The sequence below is a fragment of the Orbicella franksi genome, chromosome 11 (assembly GCF_964199315.1).
Source record: "Orbicella franksi chromosome 11, jaOrbFran1.1, whole genome shotgun sequence".
NCBI lineage: Eukaryota > Metazoa > Cnidaria > Anthozoa > Scleractinia > Merulinidae > Orbicella > Orbicella franksi.
Genome location: NC_138155.1, coordinates 23,344,705 through 23,365,365, shown reverse-complemented (window position 1 = coordinate 23,365,365; position 20,661 = coordinate 23,344,705). Strand labels below are relative to the sequence as shown.

The window sequence follows — 20,661 nt, the reverse complement described above, 5'->3', positions numbered from 1 at the left end:
CATAGGCAAAAGGTAACTCGGAAATGGCCTGTTTCCCATCCCACAAAATGTTCACAAATAAAGATTTGTTTTAAGCTATAGTGTGATTAAATGATGTATTTCAAAATCATCATCGTCATTAACAAAAACAAGATCGTTATTCTTCAGAGTACTGTTTTATGACTAGCACAAAGAGATGCCTTCTGATTAAAACATTAGAAGAATCAAAAGAATTACAGTACATGATTCACATTAAAATATTAAGACTTGAAACGAATTTCATGATCTTTCATAAAGAACTATCTGATTTCATACAAAACAATCAAACAGTGGTTATTTGGGCATTCCTTTGATATCCGTGACTTCAAGCACTTTTCTATAAGTGTCGCGAGGTGCAAAAACTGAATTAATATTCAAGTGCCACTTACCAACTCAATCAAGGATCTGGTATTCATAAAAAGTAAATGACCCCAGTGAGCTTATGTGGGATTATTGAGCAATGGAACAATCAACTCAATCAGAAATAAGTGGCATTTTCCAAACCGAAGTTTACATAGTTCGTGATCGTAAAATATAAGAAACGTATAGTTGCTACTTAAGGATGTAAAGCTGTTTCTTGAAAAGACACACCTTCTAGTAGTCTACTCTAGGAATGGTAGTCTTCTGAATAACAGAAACAGGTATCGATGTCGGGGGTGTTTTAATAATGGGCAAAACTAGTTCATGTAGCGACGGATCGACAATCTGAAGTAGTATCTGCCTTCCTTCACCACTCCCAGGTGTTGTGGGTGGTAGAAAGCGTGGGCACAAGCAACGAGGACAGCAGGAGATGGATACGGTTGGTCGGGACCAACATTCCCTAAGGGGAGCGGTGTTGGTGTTTCCTTTAGGAGCTGACTTCACTTGAGGAAAGTTTCTGATACCTTGTTCGCAGGTTAAGGGACGTTTGTTCAACCTGTACACAAACCTTTGGCCTGGAACCTGGAACAAAACATGAAACATACAAGTGTCAGACAGACATAGCCCAGACAGAAATAGAGTTAATTGTAAGTCAGTAAGTCAGTAAGTCAGTCAGTCAGTCAGTCAGTCAGTCAGTAAGTCAGTCAGTCATGCAGCCAGCAAGCTAGCCAGCCAGCCTTACTATTTTTGTTTTGCACTTTTGCACTTCTCATCGTAAATCTAACATTTCAGTTTAAGTTGGATTTTCAGGATGCGTTTCATAATTCCCAACTTTTACGTTATTATTTCTTTGTATTGCTCCCAATTTTATGTAGGCCCTTATTTAGCAGGTAATTTTTCTTATGCTGTGGGGTTACTTTGGCAACAATTAAGTTATTTGGAAAGTGCCACAAACGGAGCTTTCGAGCTATTGCTTCAGTTTCTAATTTACAAAGTGCCAGATTACAAGTTTAGATGAAGAGTTATCCCTTTAGATAATCTGGTAAGGGTGATACCATTCTGGTGAAGATGTCACTGATGCATATGCAAACAATTACCAGATTTGTAACATATGTTGTAAATATGTGGAATAAAACTAAAAGGAAAAAAGTTAACTTTTCTTGTACTAAGGGTTGCTTCAGCAACAATTTGTAATTTAGAAAGCTAAGTGTCGCAAAGTTTTCGAGTTTTTGCTTCAGTTACTAATTTTCAAAGTTGACAAAACATGTTTTCGCATACATTTTGCCATTGTTTTGTTTCACAAGCTACGTCATAGACGGTCTAACGACAGGTATCTATAGATAGTATAGACGTATATAGACTATTTTTAGACCTACACATTCTGCTGTATTGCAGGCCTTTGTCTGTCAGAAGTCTGTAAAAACCGTGTTTGACTCCCAAAGACAAGGCTTAAATCAATTCCGTAATCTGCTGTCGATTCTTATTTGAGCCTGCAGATAAAGGCTTGATCATTTTATGACGACAGAGCTAATAAGCTTTCGAGTTGTTGCTGCGTGTTTTACTAGAAAGTGACACAAGGCTTTGCAGTTGTTGCTTCATAGTGAGTAATTTAGAAAGAGCCACTGTTTAAGTTTTTCGCTGGCAATGACTTAGGAAGTGTCACCGACAAAGCTTCTAGTCGTTGCAAAGAAATTTAGAATGTTTCGAGTTGTTGCAAAGTAATTAAGTAAGTGATATCAAAACGTTCTAGTTGCTTAAGTAATTTACTAAGCACCTTTTGACCGAGCTGACTGTTGATACTTAGAAAATACCTGTTAATACCGTTTGCCGCTGTAATTAAGAAGAATCAACAAGTTTTTTCTGATAAATTAAGATATACAAACATGACAACTTAGCATGAAGTGTTGAAATGCAAATTAACGTATTGAGGCTTGAGCAGTTCAACTTGAAAATGCTGGAAATCAGGGCTGCTTAACTCATCTTCCATTCAAATACAAGGAGATATATTGACTCACCTTTTTAATATTTCCCTGTTGATAATAATATCGCAAGGTACGACTCAGTTTCTTGTAAGTCATTGCTTTGTTTCGTTTGAATATTCTCCATCTTTGAGCCACTTTTTCAGGGTTGTTCAGTTTAAACTCTCTGCGGTCTTTTCTGCTCCAGCTTATGATTGAACTAAAGCTGTCGTTCTCCAAAAGCTGCAGCAAAAACTGCCATAAATGCGTCATATTCTTATGGCGAAGTTGTCTATCAGTAGAATTTCTCTCTGTTAACAAAAATAGCGAGATTCAATGTGTTATTCAGACAGCAAATGAACGGCCACGTGTGCTCCACGTTGTGCAAGGGAAAATGTTTAGTCGTATCGAAGTCCGATATCTCAATAAATCGTGTGAGTTGTGGATAAAAACGGTATTCCAATAAATACTCATAAAGTTCGCTGTATAATAAGGCAGATTATGTAACTAAAACATTGAACACACGCCAGATTTTGCTAAGAACTTCGAGACGTTCTGACGCTTTTTTTGGGATGCACGAGCTTCCTGGTAGGTACAATAAATTGATAAATGTTATATGGAGGCTCGGTCTGCTCCTTAGGAAAGAAATGAGCTGACCCTTTCTCCAGCAAGCATTTGATTTTGAAACGGGAAAAATCCAAGCTTATGGTATTACACTAAAATAATGAGGAATGCCCAGTCTGGCGTGATATGTTTCAAAGAAGACCATTCCGATGCGATACACATTAACCCCTCTACTGAACAAAACAAGGATAAACTTGGTAGATTTAAATTGAGGCTTCTGGTAACGAAAGGTCAGCTGTGTATTTTAACTTTGCTCGATTAGAATTAATTGCATCCGGTTCAGTTCCTGCACTTGGTAGCAGTGACCCATAATTACATAATTTTTCCGCGTGATATTGATTGAGTTTCTTCAGTGCTTCATGTGTCTGACTACGACTACGGTGTGTTTCAAATGAATTTCGTAAGCCAGCATAAAACAAACATTTGAGGCTATAACTCAGACGAAAAAGAGCATTTAGGATAGTTACCATTTCTTCCTAGCTTTCTGGATACAACCATGCTGAATTATTTTCTTTCGTCGAAGCAAGCGGACGACAAACTCTGCAAAGATTGAAAATAATTTCTGGACTCCGACAACAACAAATGAAACTCCGGTTCTAGGACTTCCTTGTTTATAAACAGATTGGAAACACGGGAAGTGTAACTAACAGATGTAACACAATACGCAGCAACTCACGCTATGAGTACGTGCAGAAAATGAGGTTTCAATATGAACCTAAAATTACTTATAGGACCCTGCCGCAATGACTGGTGGGTAAATATATTAACTACTTTCTTTGTAAGAAAATAATTTATTGGCGCTTTCGTCTAAAAAAATGGAAATTTCCGAAAATAGCTTACCCTAGTTTTAGATAACGGTCCCACACCAGGGATTTTATCTTTTCTCTCCTTCCCTGCGATTATATGCGCTTCGATCTTCCTAGTATATAAGTAAAGAGAAAGGCGACTCTGTCACACGATTCTTTCAATTTTACTTGATAAATAGACCTTATGCTACATCGAAGTTGTGTCAATTATTAAGGAGATGGCCTATTGATCAAGCCATTTACTCTGCAGGATAAAGACCATTTCAAAATCACTAATTTATTTATAATCTTGAGTGAATTATTTGGTAAACGTTTGCTTTTTGCTGTTGAACCGTGCCCAAAATTCCTCCCACACCGATTTACGTACTTCGTAGATGTGCGTGCCTCTTGACAAAACATGTTTTCGCGTATACATTGTGTCATTGTTTTGTGTCTCACAACCTGCGTCATAGAAAGACTACAACACATGTATATGTAGACAGTATAGACGTATATAGACTATTTTTAGGGCCACGCGTTCCGCTGCATTGCAGGTCTTTGTCTGACAGAAGTGCGTTAAAATGTGGTTCACTCCCAAAGACAAGGCATAAATCAATTATATCCGCTGTAGATTTAAGGGTTAAGCCTGTAGATGGATGAAATTAACGTACCTCGTGTGTGACCGTGTCAGTAATGAAGGCTAATGAGTACTTCAGCTTTGTTCAAAGTGATATTTTAAGTTGTACTTTAAATAGTTCAATGTTCACCTCTCCAGAGTGCAGGTGTCAGTGAGTTCTCGAGTGGAAATGCGTGGGACCAAACGCATAACAATCATTATTCCGCGGTTACTTTGCGGTTACTCTTGTTGAAGTTCCCATCGGAAGAGGAAGTTGATTTGTAGTCTTTGAAAAAGTTTCTAGAAACTATTTGGACCATAGAACATATTGATAGCAAATATATTTTTCTAGGTAACTCTTCCATAAATTGTGAGATGTATTCCGATTTATGATTTAATCTTTTTGGTTGCGTTTTTCCTGCACACACAACGGAGGTAATAGACTGGGTGAAGTGTACAATCTTTACACCGGATGTTTACAAGACCGGCACATTCCACGTGATCGAACGTGACAAGCTATTATGGGCTTTACCGGATAGGCCGGGAATGGGAAGAGCGAGTTAAATTTGGCGGGCAAAGTTTCGGCATGCTTAGCATTTTCAAACAAATACATCATATCACCGAGCCAATGTTTGTTTAAATCTATGTTTATTAGTCTGTGCCATGCAAAACAGACCCGATGTTGACAACGCTCGGCTCTTATTGAAATGAGAGATAGAAGGGGAAACCAAAACGTAAGGTTATAAACATGTATATGTATTGGATATTTTGAAGTGTTGCTAATCTCTCACAGTTATACTAATTCTTAGCTAATTCTTAGCTAATTATTAAAACGACTGTTTGTTAAAGCGTGGTTAGGCGTGGCTGGGCTGAGGCAAGGGATAAGAAACTGAAGGATAAAATTATTGTCAATAGATTGATACCAAAACAGGACAAAATACAAACTACTGTGAAGGGATTCTAATCCGTATACGTTCATGTTCGAATTAGTAATCAATTGTAAGGATTATCCGTCTGTAACGATCACAGGTTCCCGATTGGTCTAAAATTCACTTAAATATTGGATGGCGTTCAGATCATTCAAAAGACTTACATTACTGAAATAGCTTGTTAGCTGTTATTAAGGAAGCATAATATTAACGAAAACACCTTTATTCCAGTATTCTCATTTCTATATATGCATGGTATTATCGATGCAAAGGTAATAAACAACACTCTTAATATCACTTTTGTGGACTTTTTTGAGAGCAGTCTTGGATGGTTCTCTCTCACGTTTATTCTTAAATCTTAAATGAGGTTTTGGGATTTGTGAAACAATACGCGTACACTTGCAGAGATCAGCTCCGGGTTCATCAAAACTCATTAATAGTGGATTCAGTTTGCTTAGCATGTTAAACAGTCGAACCTCAGCGCAAGGGCCACCTTGGAGACTTAGACTGAGACTGAGACCGGTTTCGTTTTGTGGGGTTCAACATTTTTATCCACAAAGAATGGTTTACAGTATAGCACGTACACCTTACACTATCAAAATATATCGATATTTGAAAACCGAAACCAAACAGAACAAACGTCGCGCGGTGTGGATCAAGTTTTGTGACTTTTTCCAATAACGAAATTGGCCGATGTGGAGAGGTGTCCGTTAGTAAAGGTTCCACTGTATACTGTCCCCGACTTCCGTCGCTTGCTTTTCAGCAATTCAAATTCTAAAGAACGCCTGAGGGTTAATTTTCCTGAACTTGAATGGCATCCTTCCATTTGATTAGATAATGAGCTTAGGGTTTGTTTAAATTAACAATAACTAAGCGTTTTCTTTTTTGATATGAGAAAAGAATCTATTTATTGAGACAACAGATGGGACCTTGACGGGGATCACGCATGGGATATCGATCTGCCGTCACATAATTATGTCATTCTTATCGTTGAAACCGAGTTACACCGAATTTTCATTTGACGGTAAATGAATTTGCACTCACTTTTATTCATTTTATTCCTAATAATTTGTGTATATTACCGTTTTGTACCTCATCACTACGTGATGTTGTTTGATACTAATTTCTTGTAGAGTATCAGTGAATTGAGAAAATAGTCCAGTACCCAACCTTTTAAGCTTGCAGGCTTTATATTGAATCATTCAAAGTACAGCATTGTGGTCTTATAACACTGCCAGTGTCCTGGCTACTGAGTCTTGTTAGCTTCTTTGTATCTCATGTGATGTTCTTTATTATATTTGAAAAAACTCTATGTTTTGAAAATAAGAACCTGTATGGAGATTTTAGCCCTAGAATGGTTCTTAAGTAAGAGTGCTTAACTGGGAAATTTTTAGCGTAACCCTAACAAGTTCTTTAATTTTAGGTTCTTATACGCGGGTTTTTGCCGTATATCTGTTAATTCTAGAGTTCAATGAGAAAGAATTTGATGGTACACCTTGACAAGTACTGCCTTCCTAGCTTGAAATAACATGGTATTGTAGGGAGAAAATCTGCAGATATATAGTCGTCCACATGAGAGGGGAAAACAGGGGGAGATTTAGGAACCAAAAGACATTACTTGACTAAACATTTGTAACAAAAACTTACTTTTATTTACATTGTAAAAGATTATGAAGCTATTTACATAACATTTCTTTGCGAGCAAACGAGTGTTCCTCTTGATCTTGTTTCAGGTTTTGCATTACATGTTTTTTTCAGCAAAAAAAAGTAAAGACATATCTGATACAGATAGGGTTTTATACAGTTTGCTGGTTCCTCTAGGAAAATGCGTTTCAGATTTTGTACCATCAATCTGTTTTATCAGCTAAAAATATACAAAAAAATTTCTTCAGTTGGAGTTTTCATACCGTTCGCTGAATTACGGAAACAGGGACTGACGTATTGGGAAGTGGAAATGCTTCGTAAACAGGAGATACAGGCTCAAATGGTTTTAAACCAAGAGGGAGTGACATAAACATATCGACAAATGGAAACATGATTCTACTCCCGGTGCTGTAGATTGGTGGCTTGAAAGACGAAGAACCTGGATACCATAAGAAAGGACGTGTAGGCATAGGCACTACTGGCCAGCACCAATCTTTTCTTACAGGGGCACTGGTGGGAATAACCTTCGAAGGGAGAGGTGAAAAGCCAGTTGTTGTATGTAGAGGTGGAGTCGTAACTGGTTTTTGATCTTGTTTTCGATCTTGTTCGGTGATGACACAGGTATTTTGCTTTGTGTAACTCAGCGACCTTGTAACGCCTGGTTCGTATTTGTAGGGAAGTTTGTGAAACTTGTACACCAATCTTTGCCCTGGAACCTGCAAAAGATTTAAAACAACTGATCAAAAGAAGCTTTCTAGATTTAACAGTTAACCAACTAGTGAAAGAAAAATGTGCAACCACCGACAAAATCACGACTGGTAACTGTCAAAAGTTTTGTGTGGTACAGATATGAGGATGCGTTTTCGGAAAAGGAAAAACTGTGATAGCAGGGCTCATCTTGATAGCTGATATGAAAACACACCTCCTCCGCTTGATAACAAAACTGAAAACAACCTGAAATAACCTGGCCAAAGATCTCATCGAAAATTGTAGACATATCTTCGTTTTAATTTAAATTTATAATATATCTTTAATCTAGAAAAAGATTGCTACCGAGTTAGTGTTCACAGCCTCTCCTTGTATGAAGTGGTGCTTATAAAGCTTGGCAGCTCTTGCGAAGTGGGTGAGGTTTTTGTATAGCGATACTCGACAAAGGTATTTGCTACTAAAAGCTGATGGTATTTTTGAGCCGACATAAGTTAATTGTAAATAACTGTCACTAATTGTCACTATTGTTTCAGCTTTAAATTTAGTACTAGGTGTGCCCCAAAGGAATCCGGATTGTGCACTCTTTTGCATAGCCTTGATTCAAGAAATATTTACTAAATTATTAAATAAGTAAAACCTTTGTAATCTCAGCGAATTCTACCGAAATTGGAGAAAACATTTTTAACAAGAAATTTCATGTTGAAAGGAAATTTTACGCAATTTTAGATCCGAGCCAAACTCGAAGACTAATCCATCCTTGCCACCACACGCCTACACTGATTAACATCAGTTTTGATGTTATTTGTCCATAACTGTCCTAGAAAATCTAACTACAGCTGTGATCGTTGAGTTTCCTGCGAACTTTAGACAGTAAAATGCGTGTTCGAACTTGTCAGCAACGGAAAGTATGCTAAAACAGGGGAAAAAAGAATACACATCTATCAACTCACCTTTTTGATTATTCCTTGCTGGTAGTAATATCTTAACGCTCGGCTCAGTTTATCGTAGTTCATTCCTTTTTTCCCTTTCAATCTTCCCCATCTCAGGGCTACTTGTTCAGGGTTTTTCAATTTAAATTCTCTGTATTCCTTCCGACTCCAAGCGATGATTGTTTTGCAGCTTTCTTGGGCCAGAAGCTCCAACAGAAATTCCCACAAGTGAACTATGTTTTTGTAACGTGGTTCTTTGCCAACTGCAGTCAGGCCTTCAGTAACGGGTGGCTGGCTGAAGTCCTCCTTAATCAATCTCGTGGTGTACTCCGCTATTTCAAATGAGAAGAGAAAGAGTACGTGATTAAACTGAATTGAATTCGGCTTTACCTCAGTAAATAATTGCTCTAAAAAAAGTCTATAATAAAACTGGAGGCCTTGTATACATGCTCTCATGATCAGTGCTTGGCCGTACTTGGTACTTCTGGAGCAGTCGAGGACCGTCGAGGCATAGAAAATGGCGTTTCATTGTTTACAATTCGCATTTGATTTCAGATAGGAATTATCGAAACCGAAAGGTGATTCTGAGCCCATCTCAGTGATGAATCTCGTGGTTGAAATGGGCCTAGCAATAGGGAATTAGTATAAATTAAAGGGTTTATTACTCTCCACGAAGAAAAAAGCACTGTCTGCAATTGCTGACTTACCATGCATCTCTTGCTCCATCGTTGAAACAACCATGTTTGAGCTCGGACGACTGCAAACTTTTTTTCTTGAAGAGGTCTAAATTACAAATCTGACTTTCCACCGCTGTTTGATATAGATTCAAGCCGCGCTTATTTATAATCGAAATTCCCAGACAGGAAGTTCTATTTTCGGCGCTTGACAAGTGTTTTGTTATTGACGTAACTCTGTACGTACGTGAACGCGAGCTCGCTAGAGGTCACGCTCTGACGTAGATAGTGTTCGCAATTGGCCAATTTGACATTCCTTTATTGCTGATTTACTACCATTTTTGCCTAAAACAAACCTTGTTACCAAAGAATTAAGGAAAGAAAGCTTAAAAGAGTGTACAGAGAAGCTCTGTTATGTAGATTGGTGCATTTACAGGCCATAAAAAGTAAATAAACATACTAGCTTGCACACGCAGTCACGTGTGAAACTGCGTGAGAGCTGTTATCGTGTTGATATGATTGATAATGTTAGCGAGTGAAGCTTGCGTCGGCTTTTAGTGATGTAATGCTATCTAAATAACCTGAACACAAAACCTGAAAGAATTCGTTTCGATGGTAAAACACATCATGGGAATGGTTTAAAAATAGCACAGAGAAAATGTCGAAGTTTTGTTTTGTTTCAGTTACTGTTTTGAAGACTGCGTGACTTGCGTGACTATGCGGAACACGATAAACACCGGAAGCCGGAAGGCGTAGGCGGTCAAAACGTCTTCCGGACATGTTGAGTTGGTAACTGAACTGTTTTCATGTTTTTAAAAAGAAATCAAGTTTTCAAGATTATTCTAAACATTGAGCGAAGTCGGTAGTGATATTACTAACTCGTACTGTTGCAGAGTGTTGTGATAACCTGCAACGGAGCCTTTATTTAGAGATCAAGGCTCGCGACCGGCGTCATCCGGCCATCTATTAAGTCACGCTAGATCAAAGATATGGGCTGCTTTCTGAAATATGTTGGCAATCCTAAACAATTAAATATGGCAGCGTACTGATAGTCAGTAAAGACGCTGCCCCAAGGAAGGGAAGCGGGAGAGAAACGGTCGTAAAGAGCTTGTTCTCGAACTAAACCATTGGCAGCTCAAAACGAAACGGTTTCTGAGCTGGCGAGCAAAGAAAGAAATAAAAGTCATAAAACAGGGATAAAACATGTAAGGTATGCGAGGAAGTTTATTGATCGCGTATGTCAAAACATGGCAGCTACAGTTTAAATAAACTCACAATGTACATCCGGGGTAGGAAGTTTTAATCCCGTCCATTTATGGGGAAGTCGTAAGAGGTTTCAGACGCCAACGGGAACACACATCTTTAGACACTTGTCAATGTTATCTAAGTATATCAAATGTATTAAGCGTGGGGACGTTATCCGGAGCAAGCGCTTTTCAGAAGTGTTGTTTATTTGAAAAAGGAACCAAATCTGCAGTAAGAAGTAATTGCATCATTCAGACAGGAATTTGTTTTTGATGTGGTAATGCATAACTATATCAAAATATACCCTATGTATCTGTCTTAAAACACTGGTTCTTCAAAGAAATAAACTGAAGTGCTGATTCAAGAATCAGATCAAGTTAAGAATATTAAAATAGTCGGACTTTAATTGTTTGACTGTAAATTTGAGGTGCTAAGGTTAATTATTTTCAATAACAATTAATATAAATGATGAATTAAAATTTGAAGCCATAGCTGTTTCTGAAATTCTGCAAATGATTTACATTGATTCCAACGAAAACACCATCTCAAAAGAATTTCTTAGCTTGATATGCGGAAAACAAACTTTTCAGTTTTAAATTGAACCGCAACCTATAAAAACGCTTGCAGCCGACACATCCTGCAGGAAAATGTATAGTTTGTCAGGCCACCCTGGTTGGCTGATCAACGCGCTAGACACTTCCTGTTCCTCTTGTTTTAACATCCACTGGAAGAAGTACCATTATACGGAGGATTGATAAGTCCATCCAGCTACTTCCACAGAAAGCAAAAAGATCGAACAACTGAGACAACTAAGTTATTTTATATCCGCGAGCCTGGGGGAATAATTTTTGTCATCTGAGGGGAAAAGTTATCAATGTCGGGTGAGGACCAAGGTAAGATATTTCACTTTTTACTTTGTATATAAATAGCACTTTGCGGAGGCGATACAGTATTTGTTTGCACAAGTAAAGAATACTATCAGGAAAGTCAAACTAAATATATACATATTTTTAATTTGCGTTCTTGAACTAACTATGAACAGATTTCAACCGACACAGCATAACTTCGCCGGACAAGTGAATAACCAACGTGCATTTTAATATCTTCTGGTCGGTCGACACTCCCCTTGTTCGGCACAGTCCACCGATATCGATCATGCACGGTTTAGTCCGACTTTGTAACATTCTGTGCGCTTTAAAATTTGGCAGCTAGTATTGCCGGCCTCAGTTAACTTGGTCTTCGGCAGGTGAACCGATCTAAACAGTCTAGCGTATAATCTTCTTATGAACACTGTTTCTATCCTCATCTCAGTGGGTAGTATGAAATAAACGTCGACAACCCTCACATCTATACTGATTTCATTTAACATGCTGCTTTTCATTGTGCAATTGTCAGAGCTACCAGGCATATATTTGTAATCAGGTCTATAAGTATTCAACTCTCCAAAATCTTGAAGGTCATATGTAGTTTTAAAATTAAACTATTTTAATTCGTTGGGTAATTCACTTCCGCTAAGGCAACAAAGGAATAATGGTTCGGAAGACCCATAATTGAGTATAATTGCTTCTAAATCAGTAATTCGACTTGTAAGCATTTTAGTGAAATTACACCTTGGACGTGACTTTCGTTATGAGGGGACTTAAGGAATGCTTGTTCAGTTCTTGGATAGATAGAAATGTCGTTTAGTGGCAAGAGGAGGTCACCTAAGATGTCAACAACAACTCGGTTGGTGAAATCCGGGTGAATACCCTGGTATGGACTTTTCTGCCACTTCAAAACTCAACTAAAGAATGTACGTGGAAAGTGGACCACATGTTAGGGTTAGCACATGCTGATATCTTTTCGATATTCCTCTGGTCTTTCGCCAGCTGTTATTTCGTCCCTTGGGAGGCGCGGTGGCCTCATGGTTAGTGCGCTCTTCTCCGGATCGAGCGGTCCGGGTTCGAGCCCTGGCCGGGGACATTGTGTTGTGTTCTTGGGCAAGACACTTTACTCTCACAGTGCCTCTCTCTATCCAGGTGTATAAATGGGTACCGGCGAACTTAATGCTGGGGGTAACCCTGCGATGGACTAGCATCCAATCCAGGGGGGAGTAGAAATACTCCTAGTTGCTTCATGCTACAGAAACCGGAATAAGCTCCGGCCTGATGGGCCACTTGGCTCGCATGCAGACTTTACCTTTTACCTTTACGTGAGTTTCCCTACATCGTTTTGAGCCGTCACGTTTTGCCTGCCTGCCTTCCTAAATCCAGCTATCAAATTATTAGGGCGTCTCCGGTTAGTATTAAGTTCATAGCAGACTAGGAACACCTAAAAACGCATTCAGAATATTAATTTCAAATTACTTGTACTTTCCAAATGAAATCGAAACTTGTCGTATGTCCAAACTGCGTTCGATCAAAACGGATTCTAGAGAGAGGTTTTGTAAAAAACTCAGTGACGCCCCGCGCGAATATAATGCTCTAAACGCCATCAAAATGTGATTATTTATAACAGAATTTAACAGTTGAACGTCAATCATCTAAGGCTTACAATCATTGATGACAATCTGAAAGTATGTCGATGTATTCAACACCTTTATTTCTTTCATTTTCTCGGTGTGTCAAACATGACTCAGACGTAATCAGCAAGAGAATTAGATAAGAAAACTGCCGTCCTTTCAAAATCAGTGACTCCAAAGTCCAGTTGTAGTATAGAACAGATCGCCGGAACAAGTTACCAGCAAATTTCGTTTTCGATTTCCTGCATGTTGAGTGAGATTTCCAATGAGGTCATGTATGGTGATACTTCTAGAAACACTTGAGGAGGGCAACACGAATGAAGCTGTTACACTCTTTCTTTTTTATAAGAACATGTTTTATGCTAATGTGTGTTGTCAGAATTAATTAATTACTTTATGTTATTCGTTTTCCTAATGTAAGTAAGTAACACCTGGTGTAAATAAGTAATGTACATTGTAGTATCGGAGTAGCCATACCAGAGCACTTTGTTATTGTAATTTGTAATTTGTGATACGTGTAATTTTTTAAGACGTGTTACTTTAAATTAAAAGAAAAAAAGAACATGTTTTATAAAAATATGGAGGCTGAAATTTGCGATTTTTTGAGACTATTTTAAGAATAAACTTGAGGCTGAGATTTTGAAAAGAATATAATTTTGTGTCGAAAATTTTTAAATTCAATACAATTATATGTTATTAATTAAACCGTATAAAATTATTCCTTTCTCTAAACGGCAAAACAAGCCAAAGAGCAACAAACAAACAAAAACAGCACTAGCCGTAAGTTCGCCGTTACTGAGCATTTCTGCAAGAAGGCATGTGCGTCATATCAGGTTATAACGCCTGCAGGCTGGCTCCAGAATTACTATCCAGCTAGACACCAAATACATACGAAAACGGAAATGTCATTCGCTATAATCTAATCATATTCACAAGAATATTGTCAGCCTAAAATCGGCAGAAAAATAGGAATATTCAGCCTGGGCCGGAAAAGCAATATTCTTATAAAAAAAGAGTGTAATTAGACACGATGTTCGCGTTTTCTGCTCAAACATCCTAATTGAAACTAAAAGTTTAGAGATCAAAGCTATCAGTTTCTTGCCAGCTTCAATTTGGATGAATTATTTTCTTTTTTTTAATTTTGACTTGACCTTGATTCCTGATCCCACTGTTGGAGAATAGGGCTATTCAGGGGCGTAGCTAGGGAGGGGGGGGGTTCTGGGGTGCCCATGACCCCCCTTTTGTAAGCCTTTTTGAACAAACAACCTACAACAGGTGGCGAAAACAACATGATAATCTGGTGAGTACCCTCACTTGGACACAGTGTGACCCCCCCCCCCCCCCAGCCCCCAATGAAAAATCCTGACTACGCCCCTGGGGCTATTTTCTTAACTCTACTCTTTTTAAGGGCATATTCCGGGTTTGTTTTGGCCCGGCAATTTTAAGTTTTTGTTCTTTATCGCGTGAATAGCGGCCGGATCCAGAGACGATTTCAGGACTTTTCTCCGCTATTAGGCAAGTTTGCACTAGTGAAATTGTGGAACTCTTGAACTTGTCAAGGTGCTCGCCCAGCTCTGCGCAATTCATACAGAATTTTGTTACTCAGTCTATACAGCCAACGCGAAGTTTCGTTTTCGATTCGGATATACATGCCAAGTCCTTGATCAGATATGAGACAAAAACCACAAATAGCGTGTTCACAAAAATATTTCATTCTCGATTCGATTCCGACGCGCAACTGAGCAAGCCATTACCTAAAAATGGCCGCTGTCGTGATAGAACAAAAGGATTAGCATAACTTACAGTTTCTGACTTTCCAATTGTTCTTGAGGTTCTTTCGTTTTCGTTTATATTGCGTCAGGAGAATTCGTCGCTATATCTTAAAAGAGTATCTCATAGTAACGTGATAAGTTTTTGTATTCTCACCACAAGTCCTATCTGACCAAACTTGACACTTGTCATCATGCACACCGTTGAAAGAAAGGGTCGGGCGACGGAGCTAATAGTTGTTCTTCACCTTTGTAGTTGATGATCAAGTGGAAGAAACTTCAGAACACGTTTCCAGGAAGCTAGACAGTTTAAGTCCGACCACCGAGATGGATTACGAAAGAGAACCACGCTACAAGAACATCATTCATTTGTGGGAGTTTTTACTGGAACTTCTGGCATACGGTGACGAATGCCGTTCAATGATAGCTTGGGTCAGGGAGGAACACGGAGAGTTTAAACTGAAAAACAAGGACGAGGTTGCAAAGAAATGGGGTGCATACAAAAAGATAAAAGGCATGAACTACGAAAAGCTCAGTAGAGCTTTGCGGCACTATTATCCTAAAGGTATCATTAAAAAGGTAAGCCTCAAAAACGTTTTGTCAGTATTTTACGCTGTGTTGTGTAGCGAAGTCAATTAAGAATCGTCGGAATCTGGTGGACTTGAGGATTATATCAGTGAGCTACTGAATCGAACTTTTCGTATCTGAGATAGACTTTTGCTTAATAATGTGGTATAACCTTACTTTCAAACTCGAACGATAAGCCAAAATTACCTTTTTAGTAGTTCGAGATCGGCTAGTTAAACCAAAAATTTGGCGCGGCCAAAACAGCCTTGTGACGTCACTGGTTGTTCGTTAGGGAGTTTAAGAAACCACGGCGGCGACGCCGAGGACAACGTCTATTAAAAAAATGAATTTATATTTTACCTATGAATCTCGCGGTACTCTTAAGTCATTTACTATGTTTATCACTGTCAAAACTATCACAAAAGTAAAACTAAAACACAGCGATAAATTTGAAATATAAATTTGAAAAATTAGCCGTTGTGGTTCACCTTCTCTAGACAAGGTAGAATTTGGTCATTTCACGTTGTTGTTTTGCAGAGGACGGCAAAGAAATGCACCAGGAATTATAATGCACGTGCACTGCCATTGTTCTCCTCATTAAACCTTTTGTTTAGTGACGTTCCCGTTGCCGTTGGTGTCGTGGTTTTCTTAAACGCCCTATTTCATGCCGCGCTGCAGGGCTGTTCCAAACCCCTGGTCAGTACGTGTGGACGATCTAAAAAGCGGGCGTGCGAAAGAAAAACGAGCTGGGAGAAATAAAAGGACAATTAATTTCGCTTTTAGTGAAGAATGAAAAGACAGCAATTTTGAACAGGTGTTATCATTAACACACAAACAGGCAGTAAGGCGGCTCATGCAAAACCTACCAGAAAAAAAGGAAAAAAAAAACAGTTGATTAAGCTTTTCTACACATGTCAAATCGGTAATGAGTTTGTTTCTGTTCTCCTCAGAATATTGTGCTATTGGAATCAAGATGCATTTCGCTTTCTTTTAACTGAGATTCGGAGAGAATGCATTGCTCTAGTCTAGCAGATTCATGGAATAAAACTCGTTCAGTATTGATAAAAATCAAAACAAAAAGTCAGAGATATTTTGCTTAATAGCGTCCTGAAAAACAATCTACGATTACATGTAGAGTGCTATGCATTAGAGATACACGTGTACGCTTAGTTTCGGTTTCAGCTTTAGTTTCCACTGCTTTTGCGGGTATTTCTACTCAACTATATTATTTTACTAAGGCGACAATATGCTTGTCTGTTCGACTTGTGTTTTACTTATGTGACAATACACTTGTACGTCTGACTTCAAGACAGACAAAAGTTGCCATCACGATTATTTCAGTTTAAGAACGAAAAGGCGTTTATCTGTAGCGGCTAAGGAAAATCAATGGAGAGCTTTCGAAAACTCTCCCTAAAAATATAATAACAGGATACCCAAAGACAGGAAAATTCCAAAGGGGATTACGCTCGAAGTGACTCTGTATATAGGTACCCTGTTGTTGAAAGCTAAAGTACAAGTTGTCACTGAGAAGCAATTGGATTAGGAGCTCGAGATTTCTATCGCGTGATATGACGAGGGCGCAACCCGAGTCAACTGTCACGCATAGAAATCAAGAGCGAATAATCTAGTTGTTTTAGTATAGCATGAAATAGCAATTTTTCTTGGACAATTCTGTCCAAGGGGGTAAGGCGCAATGAAGTTGACCTTATGTGAAGCACCAAGTACCATAGTGGGATAAGTGTGTGGGTTCTTTAACGTCCCCTGCAAACCATGTAACGCTGACGAGGCGGGAGATGGGACCTACGAGTATAAACCTACTAGTTGTTCAACATTTTATCTAAATCCTCTTCACAGACACTTCGAGAACGCAAAGAGGCGGCCGCCATGTTGATAACAACCGCACAACGTTACGCCATTCATTATCAACAACAGAATAGATAGTAGTAGCGTAACCAATCAGAAAACGGCATGCGTGGAAGAAATCTGGAAGAGTTATGGAAAATCAGATCTATATAATCTAGTCAGAAGGAAACTGACTTTATTTATGCGATTAAACTAGGGATTTTGTAATCAAGAGCTTAATCAACGTAAACTTCCACTGCAAGTGGCACAGAATTTCATAGCTGTCACATACCGTGTGACACTAAATTCTTGCGGGTTCTAATTATTGCGACTTTTGCGGTTTTTTCCACGATTCGCTAAAAAAAAAGTTACAGCCAAAAAAGATTCCCGCAAAAATTTCCTCCACTTGCGAAATTACACATACAGACATCACAAGTAGAATCTTGTTGCTGCCCTTTATTTAAATCGTCTCTTTCAAATTTCGTTCAGAAACAAAACGATGAAATGAGAAACAAAACGTTCAGAAATAAAACAAAAAGGTTAACAGGATACGATCGTCTAAAGGTACTCCATTGAGAAGAGCATCTACAATACCACACAACAGCACAATGTAATGTGATGGAGTAACACTGATTACTGCATTACTGTGTTTTACTTCTCTTAATGTTGTTTCATTAGTCAATTGCATGCAGTTTAATTAAAAAAACGCGAAATTGTTGTAACCTCAATTAAACGCGACTTCGCGAAAATCGCAAAATTCAGTTCCCGCAAAATACAAAATATCGCCGATTCGCAAAATAAACTCCCGCAAAAATTTAGTGCCACACGGTACATGCGTTTGTTTATTCAAGATAGTCTAGGAAAGGAAATCATAACCTTGGCATATGGTGTTTGAATATCTGATTTTCGTTGGGATTGATTCTCACCATTTTATAAAGTTTTTGCTTAGTTTTGATGAATGAAATTTTTTGCTTAGTTTTGCGATGAAACACTCAAGACAGTGTTCCATCGCATTTCCAAACACCTGCAGGAAGTTCGTCAAAAATACTCCGCTGCGCGTCGTATTTTCAGCTCTCTTTTCAGTGTTTGAAAATGTGGTCTAACACGGTCTCACGTTACACGAGAAAAAACTGTAATGTTTATATAAGGGCTGTTTTTCACTTGCGACATACGCAGAGGTGCAGTAACACATTTCCTAACAGAAGGAGCTACTTGGCGGAATCTTTCTAAATCTGCATATGAGCTTAGGTGGAGACCAGACTTAACAGACCTTAATGTGTTTTAAGTTTCTTTTCAAAGGCGTGGAAGCGCGTGCCTTCAATCAAACTGCGTCATTTGGCATTTCCAAAGTTTTTCCATCGTAAAAGAAATGAGTATTTGAAACTGAGTTCTGAGCTTAGCAGGTTAATTATCAAACTAATAGACTTAACTGTTTAACACATAAGATCCTGCAATGCTGGTGCTGCTTTAAACCACTTGGCAACTCGGATTTTTGTTTCTTGCCTCTTTTCCAGGTCCCTGGCCAGCGGCTGGTGTACAAGTTTAACAAGTTACCCTACAAGTACGAACCTGGCGTCACCAGATCCCTGTATCACGGACACAGGATTAAGGCATGCCTCCAGCAGCAAAAACGAGTCGAGACTACGCCTCCCCAGAGAGACACTGGTGGGTTGCCGTCTGCATTTACCCCCGTCAGTACCCCTCTCAGGAAGAGCTGGACCTGGCCGCTCTTGCCTACGCCTTCGCGTCCGATGTTGTGGTGTCCAGGCCCCGTGATTCACACTCCATCAAGCTCTGATTGCTCTAAGACGAGGATTATGTTCCCAATTACAGTCGATCCGATGACGTCGTATGCATTGCCGTTTGGCTTTAAGCAGGAACGTGTGTCTCCTGTGTTTTACAAGGCAACGCCCGAAACTAAGGCAATCCCTGTCTCTGTAATCAAGCGAGTTTAATCAGTGAAAACTTCTAACATATATTTCTTGCTTTCACGTGATAATTATCGCTACGCTGTGCCCAGTTATCTTTTTTAAAAAATCATTTTTGTAGTCTATGATGGATGAAAGCCCTATATTTTATGTGACCATTGTGGTCTGAGAAGTGCTTATATGTAGTGCTATGTACAATGATGCTGTACAAGGTGGTTCTAACTTTTAAGTCTGTGAATAAAACCCTAGGGTGTGACCATTCAAATGAAAGCTACTGAGCAGTACTTTCACGTGGCACTGTTTATCATGACTTAAAACTAAAGGTAGTTTTTAACTTTTTAAGTCTGGATGAAACCCTAGAGCATGACCATTCGAGTGAAAGTATTGTGCAGTTCTTTTAGATAGTACTGTTTATTATGTTGTACAAGTGAGCTTCAGCTTTTAAGCCTGTGGATAGAACCCAACCTTGTGACCACTCAAATGCTAAAAGTAGTACTTTCATGCTGTAATGTTTTTTAGTGTACAAGGTGATATATAATTCAATAAATAATACCAATTCTTCATATCAGAGGGAATGCAGGAATATGCAGAAATGTTTCACGATGTACTGAGTTAAGTTTTACTATCTTATTTAACTGTTTGGATTCAATTCATACCTAGCATAGGGGGTCATAGCTCCTTCTCTACACAAGTTGTGTGCTAACGGGACGAAGTGTAAAAACGTTGAGTCGCGAGGATCGCCCCATGATATCATCTAAAACATCTGATGTTGTCCTGTTATGTCCCCTTAGATCTTGTGTCTTTTATGTTTCCGAAAAACTAATTCCAAATAAATTCGATTTTATGATTCATCATGTTTGAATCAAACTTAACAAAACGAAACAATTTATTTTCGAAGAAAATGAAGAAGGAATTTTGCCAACTCCATCTTCTATTTTCTAAAAAAAACACTGAAAAATAAAAGTTTGAGGATTATTTCCCAATTTTACCAAACCTTATTGATTTATTGCGTTGAAAGTGGCTTCTTCTTGCTTTGCAGCCGGCGCACTGGTTTAGCCGTGAAAGTTAAAGGAGAGTCTGGGCACGAGGCTATTCTAGTTCTTGTTCACGTGACGTTTAAGCATTGTCACGAACACTTTCAAGGGCCTCTGTGATTGGCGAAACACAAGAAAGAATAAGCGAAGCAATAACTGGAGCTATCGGATATAAATGGAAAACTTTGACCAAAAACCTCCATCTAATTTTGTACTTCAGAAACTAAAAGACCTGTTGATAAAACCGCTACAGGACTAGGGAAGGAGGCGAGAAGATCGAAAACTGAATTTTGACAGCTTTTTTCTTCTGTTTTCTGGAAAATGAACAATGCTATCTGGACTATTTTTTCTGTATATTTGGGGAAATAATAGCGAAACTTAAATTAAAAAATATAATCGAACTTTAAACATATTCAGTGCTTCAGAGATGAATGATCTACGGATTAGCTGCTACCCGTTATTCTCCATTATACCGTGAAGAACCGTTGAGTCCTTTTCTAGCGCTCTCTGTGCCGCCAAACTATCCGCTCT

At 38.7% G+C, this 20,661-nt stretch overlaps 3 protein-coding genes across 6 annotated transcripts; 1 reads left to right on the top strand and 2 right to left on the bottom strand.

Moving 5' to 3' along the window:
• Positions 1-99: 99 nt before the first annotated feature.
• LOC145502695 (ETS domain-containing protein Elk-4-like) lies at positions 100-12,955 on the bottom strand. 3 transcript variants are annotated; one of them, XM_081482050.1, is made up of 4 exons: positions 4,417-6,056; positions 3,428-3,879; positions 2,394-2,647; positions 100-960 (listed from the first exon to the last, which is right to left on the bottom strand). In XM_081482050.1, exons 2-4 carry the CDS (start codon positions 3,456-3,458, stop codon positions 613-615), a joined length of 633 nt encoding a protein of 210 aa, XP_081338176.1. In that variant the 5' UTR covers positions 3,459-3,879; positions 4,417-6,056; the 3' UTR covers positions 100-612. The 3 variants fall into 3 exon arrangements, with proteins under 3 accessions (XP_081338176.1, XP_081338177.1, XP_081338175.1); XM_081482051.1 differs by lacking the exons at positions 3,428-3,879; positions 4,417-6,056 and adding an exon at positions 12,676-12,955; XM_081482049.1 differs by having other exon boundaries at positions 3,428-6,056.
• LOC145460241 (uncharacterized) lies at positions 6,360-9,930 on the bottom strand. Of its 2 annotated transcripts, XM_081444988.1 has the most exons (3): positions 9,279-9,930; positions 8,593-8,903; positions 6,360-7,650 (listed from the first exon to the last, which is right to left on the bottom strand). In XM_081444988.1, the coding sequence occupies exons 1-3, from the start codon at positions 9,310-9,312 to the stop codon at positions 7,192-7,194; spliced, it is 804 nt and encodes a 267-aa protein (XP_081301114.1). In that variant the 5' UTR covers positions 9,313-9,930; the 3' UTR covers positions 6,360-7,191. The 2 variants fall into 2 exon arrangements, with proteins under 2 accessions (XP_081301114.1, XP_081301113.1); XM_081444987.1 differs by lacking the exon at positions 9,279-9,930 and having other exon boundaries at positions 8,593-9,272.
• Positions 11,154-19,984, top strand: LOC145502694 (uncharacterized). The gene is made up of 3 exons (XM_081482048.1): positions 11,154-11,383; positions 15,016-15,338; positions 18,683-19,984. Exons 1-3 carry the CDS (start codon positions 11,365-11,367, stop codon positions 19,121-19,123), a joined length of 783 nt encoding a protein of 260 aa, XP_081338174.1. The 5' UTR covers positions 11,154-11,364; the 3' UTR covers positions 19,124-19,984.
• Positions 19,985-20,661: the final 677 nt, after the last annotated feature.